Genomic DNA, 6,000 nt, shown 5'->3' on the forward strand with positions numbered 1-6,000 from the left:
ACTGAACTCCAAGCGCTATGTTTGGCGAAAACCAAACACAGCACACCACCCAAAACACACCATACCTACTGTGAAGCATGGTGGTGGCAACATTATGTTGTGGGGATGTTTCTCTTCAGCGGGGACTGGGCAATTGGTCAGGATTGAAGGGAAAATGGATGCTGCCAAGTACACCCAAATTCTTGAGGACAACCTGCATCCCTCTGCTAGACAGCTGAATATGGGCAGGTCATTCACCTTCCAACACGACAACGATCCTAAACATGCCGCCAAAAGAACAACGCAGTGGCTTAAGGATAGAAAGGTGAATGTCCTTGAGTGGCCAAGTCAGAGCCCTGACTTAAATCCGATAGAAAATCTGTGGATGGACTTGAAGAGAGCAGTCCATCGTCGCTCACCACGGAATTTGACTGAACTCGAACTATTCTGCAAGGAAGAATGGGCAAATATTCTCCAATCTAGGTGTGCAAAGCTAGTAGAGACATATCCAAACAGATTGATGGCTGTAATTGCAGCAAAAGGTGGCTCTTCAAAGTATTAAATCAGGGGACTGATGACTTTTCCAACCCTGTAATTTTTTATAAATTTTCAGAACTGTCGCCTTTTTTAATTAGTTTGATGTTGTATGGCTAAATTTGTACATAAAGCAAATTTTTTTTTAATGGATTTTGATTTCAGGCTGTACGACTGTAACGAGTTCCATGTTCAGAGAGAGGCAGACGCAGTGGTGTGGTGAGGGAAAGGTCCCGTTTATTCATAAAGTATAGTTTTTCTTTTTAGTTATTGCTTTTCAGCCCCCATGCACTCGGCAACTTTCCAGTTGCCGTCCTTCCGTCTTCCCGAACACAGAGGCACACACATCTTAAACCCTTTCGTTAGCGAGGCTTGATTCGCAACAGGTGCGCAGCCAGCCTCGCTTTCGAACCCTGGCCACGGTCCTGTAGCTCCCCCTACAGGCCGAACGCTGCATGTCCCCCCACAACGACAAATATAGTAACTATTTCAAAGGGGTATGATGACTTTCTATAGGCACTGTAGCTCTCTCATCGAGTGACTATGCGCCTATAGACTCACTGCGTCTGTGCATTGACCAAATCAATGACTGGGCCAAGAATGTGCCAAAATTTCCTCCAACTAATCAAAGACACAACTGAGATAATTGTCTTTGGTGCTAAAGAAGAAAGGCTGAAAGTTGGTGCTCATCTTGATTCCCTGTCTTTGAAGTATAAAAACCAAGTCAGAAATCTAGGTGTTATTATTGACCCAGATCTCAATTTAAACACCCACATCAAGTCTACAACAAAATCATCTTAAAAATATAGCAAGAATTAGAGGATATGTCGGATATGTCCATTGGATATGTCCAAACAAGACCTAGAAAAACTAATTCACGCTTTCATTTCCAGTAGGTTAGACTACTGTAATAGTCTTTTCTCAGGCCTTCCCAAAAAAGCACTTAGGCAGTTACAGCTCATTCAGAATGCTGCTGCTAGAGTTCTAACAAGGACTAAGAAAGCTGAACATATTACACCAGTTCTCTGCATTGGCTACCAGTGTGTTATAGAATTGACTTCAAAATACTATTACTTGTCTATAAATCACTTAATGGTTTAGGGCCAAAATACATCGCTGACTTGCTTCCACACTATGAGAGAACCCTCTTGACTTCTTCAGTCATCAGGGACTGGTCTACTAACTGTTCCTTGGATTAAAACAAAACATGGTGAAGCTGCATTCAGTTATTATGCTACACATAGCTGGAATAAACTTCCGGAAGATCTTAGATCAGCCCCAACTCTGGCGACTTTCAAAAATGGCCTAAAAACCTTTATGTTTGCCTTAAATTGCCTAAGTTAACTCCAAACACAAGCATGGCGCTTTGTGCAGGATCTTAAAAAGGTTAATGAAGTGGTCCACGTTAATTGAGAATAGAACGATTGGTTGGTCCACGTTACTCACGATTGGTAGGTCCACGTTCAGAGTTAAAATCCGAACATGCTTTTCTTTTTTCTTTTTTTTTGTTTATGCTCTTTAAACTAAATTGCTGCTAATAATTGCTCTCTGACCCTAAAATGACTTCTATTTTTTTTTTTTATATATATCTTTTATGCTTTTTATTTATATTTTTATCTTGCCTTTTTATCTATTTTATGTAAAGCACTTTGAATTGCCTCTGTGTATTAAATGTGCTATATAAATAAACTTGCCTTGCCTTAGGGTGAGAGCTAAAGTTAGTGGGTAGTTAGTTGAGTAGAACATCTATAGACCATTGTAGTGGGGTTTCCCAACAGATGGCCGTGGTGTTAATGATTGACTACCGATAAAAAGGTTGGAGGGAACAGCAACAGTACAGTAATTGCGTTATCCAGGACTGTTGACACAGTCCTCAAAAGACACTCTTTTTAGACGTCCAAAGTCCAAACAACAAGTCCTGTATGGCCCACAAGCTTATGTTGAAATACTATTGAATTTGGTGCGCTCTTTCCTTGTGTAGATTTTAACCACAGTAAGAAATTGTATTTCTTATGCTTTTTAGTGTTAGATGATTACTATTTTAAAGTTTTCCCCTTTTATCTGCTCTGTTTGTCATGTTTTGTACTGAGGGTCCATAACTCCTCTCTCTTCCCCTGTAGGAGAGTGCCGTTCTGGGGGCCAGCGGCCAGGATGAGCTAGCTAAGAGGCTAGCAGAGCTGGAGCTCAGCCGCGAACTACTGGACGAGCTGGGAGATGAGCACGACTGGTTTGACGAGGACTCTGGCCTCAGCTCCCACCGAGAGCAGCAGAGACAGAAACAGAAGGAGGAGAGAGAGGAGGCAGTGTTGGGGGGGCTGTCTGGTTTGTTCGCTTTGGGGGGCCTGGTGATCCCAGGGGCGGAGCAGGCCAAGACCCCCCCCAGGCCGCTGCTGCCCCCCAAGGTGCCCGAGCAGCCTGCCATAGTGGTGCCCCACAGCACCCCCCAGGTACAGAAGCTGGTCCACGCTGCCACCAAGGAAATCTGCGAGATCTGCTGTCTGGGCCGGGGGGGGCAACCAGACCCTGGCAGGGCTAACGACCCCCCAGGCCTCTGAGGAGTTCCTGGGCCTCGATCCCAAGAACAGGACCAGGAGGCTATCTGTGTCCGCAGCTACAGACAGGTGAGGACCACTTCCAACAGGAGAGGCTGTGGAGGTAGAAATCGGAGGACGGGTTCATTGTAATGCCATGGAATGGAATAAGGAGTGATATCAAACACACGTGGAGGAGTATCATTGAGCTGTATCCACTGATGTTCCCACTCCCCCTCCCCTTCCTCAGGCTGTCTATGACCTATCATGGGAGTTCATCCAGGAGATCTATGCCGATGATCTATGGAGATCTATGCCCAACGCCCACCAGCCCCAGTGGGTCAAGCCTCGCCGGGTGAACGCCTCCCACTGCCACCGGGTCAAGGCCCCGGGGGACATCAGTACCATACAGGTCTGTGTGCCAGGGTTAGCGATCTACTCACCACTGGGCATATGATTCAATGCTTCTTTAACGCCGATCGGCCAATTAGGTGATAATACAGAACAACTCTATTTCTCCATGATGACATTTCAGGAATATTCCTTTCTTTCTTTATGTTATTTCTTTGTATTCTTTTATTCTAAAATGGCTGTGTCATGTTCTCACATGTCCTCCGGTCCTCCAGGCCTTCATCACTGCTGAAGTTCTGAAGCTGTATGGTCTGAAGAAGGACCGGACCCAGAAGACTGACTGGCAGAAGATGCTCAAGTTTGGGAGGAAGAAACGCGACCGAGTAGACCATATACTGGTAAGGAAGCATGTTAAACAGCCAAGCTTGTTCTGAGATGATTCAAATTAATTCATTTAATTTCATGTTACCAACTTTTTATGTCGAGGTCTTGTACAATCTTACATGTATGTAAACCTTTAGGGGTAGTTTCCCAGTGGGTGAACTATGACGAAGACGAGCTGTACGTTAAGATGCAGCTGGCCGACGGGATCTTTGACGTGTTGATAAAGGACACAGCCGAGGCTCTGACTCACATACAGGACAAGAGGTCCAGGAGAGCGGCCCAGTCCTGAGCCCTATAACCCGGGTTAACCCGAACCCAACAGACCCACCAGATCTCCCTACAGCGCCTGTGCCAACCATATTCTGATGCCTTCTACCCACCCTGCGACCCGTCTGACACACACCTCGGGACCAGCCACCTGACTGGACCCACCACCTGTCTGTCTTACACCAAACACCTCCTACCCAGCCTTTAACCAATTGGAAGCCGCCCTGTCACAAGTCCCACCTCCAACGCCAGAACTGCTATTGGTCAGTCCTTGATGGAGTGTGCTCTGATTGGGCAGTGCCATGTTTTAGCATTAAGGTCATCCATGCTGCTACACTAACTCTTCCAGGACAGACTAACTGATGTCTACTGTGCATTCAGGAGTGGCCTGTACATTATTTAGGCTTTTGAACAATGGCTAGAGATGAAATACAGTGAGTACAGGAGCTTCAGAGGGGATTTCAAATCTTATTTGATTGTATAAAAAAGGACATTATTTTGTCTCCAGTGTTGTAATATTTATTGAGCGGAAATGATTTGATAAGGAATAAAATCTAATTTGTAAAGTAATCTTGCCGATAACATGTTTAACTAGAAAACATTTAACATTTTGTAAAAGTGACGAAATAACAAAGCAATGGTGAAACGTACACACAGCAATACGTTGTGTAATGTTATTGTAACTTGTGCGCGAGAAGAAAAAATGCATAGATCCTATTTGTATTTTATATTTAAATATCAGAATATTAGCAATTGATGGGTTTAAACACTGTCCTCCGATTCTTTCATCGCATTGCCTCTAGCTAGCTTAGCGGCTAACTGAAGCACAGACCCTCTACCTGGTTCTGTTACTAACAGTAGAGGTAGAAATCGGAGGACGGGCTCATTGTAATGCATTTCTACCTTCACCAGCCTCCCCTGGTTACTGATATGCAACACTGTCATGCTGGATTCCAACTTTGATCAGCCTTTAACGTCTGACTGTTCAAGTGCCTCTTTAGTCGTGTTTGATTATGTAACGCCTCAACACACACACACACACAGATACACAGATCAGTCTGTTTGCTCTGCATTGCTAATAGTTGCTAGCCACCAGGATGCTAATATCACTATGCTTCTAGGTCATAAATGACTCACCTCTGATTCATATGAGACACTGTGTAGCCTAGCAGCCTATCAGGATGTGTTGTTCTCTCCACTGGACACGTACACCATGTCTCTGACAGCCCAGCAACGTGTGTGTCCGTCCGTCCGCCCGTGAGAGTCATAGATTGATCTGTGTGTCCTAGCTACCAGTCAACAACTAAGCCCCAGGCAGCTAGGGCCTAATCCAGTCCTCTGCTCTCCACAGCTCCCATCCTGGAACACTGTTAATCTACTTATCTATCTAGGCTGCCATGCAAATGCTGGTCCACTGTCATGTCTCTTAGCAAAGTGATCTTATCGGTGGGAATGGAAGACGTTTGCATATATCTTCGCATTTTCAACCCATGTTGTTTCTACCAAGAGGTTTTAACCAGGCTGGGTGGTGAGGCTATAAACTGTCTGTTGTGAACCACTGATCTATATACCTGTCTATCTACCTATATGGATATAGATTATTGTTCTTTCTGTCCTTCTCTACCTGTATACTGTATGTCCCTGTTGATGCCCATCTCTCCTGTGATGCCTCTGTGTCCGGTCCACAGCTGTTAGTCATGTGATGAAGTGGTTAGATGATATTACTGCCGTTCCTAAGAAAGCCTTTTCCACAAGGCTGCTTTAGCAACACCTCTAGATGGGTCTCTGTTGATTGTAAAAGCTGTGGGAGAAGGTTTATATGTTTATTTTTTAACGGTGGAGGCAGAAGTCAGACGACAGGCCCATTGTAATGCATGGAATGGAATGAGGAATTCCTCATTCTGTTCCATACTAACTGTTTTACGGCATGGGTTGGAACCCCGTCTGTCAAATC

General features: G+C 44.8%; 1 protein-coding gene across 1 annotated transcript in view; it reads left to right on the plus strand.

The window, feature by feature from the left end:
• Positions 1–4,068, plus strand: part of LOC310824072 (centrosome-associated protein 350-like) — a gene marked incomplete at both ends in the record, with an annotated part of 50,112 nt that extends 46,044 nt beyond the window's left edge. The window contains 6 exon segments of the mRNA XM_083696954.1: positions 2,634–2,995; positions 2,997–3,099; positions 3,102–3,134; positions 3,295–3,456; positions 3,671–3,815; positions 3,923–4,068. Of these exon segments, the coding sequence (XP_083553080.1) occupies positions 2,634–2,995; positions 2,997–3,099; positions 3,102–3,134; positions 3,295–3,456; positions 3,671–3,815; positions 3,923–4,068 (951 nt within the window).
• Between the last annotated feature and the right edge of the window lie 1,932 nt (positions 4,069–6,000).

The sequence above is a fragment of the Argentina silus genome, assembly GCF_951799395.1.
Source record: "Argentina silus genome assembly, chromosome: Y".
NCBI lineage: Eukaryota > Metazoa > Chordata > Actinopteri > Argentiniformes > Argentinidae > Argentina > Argentina silus.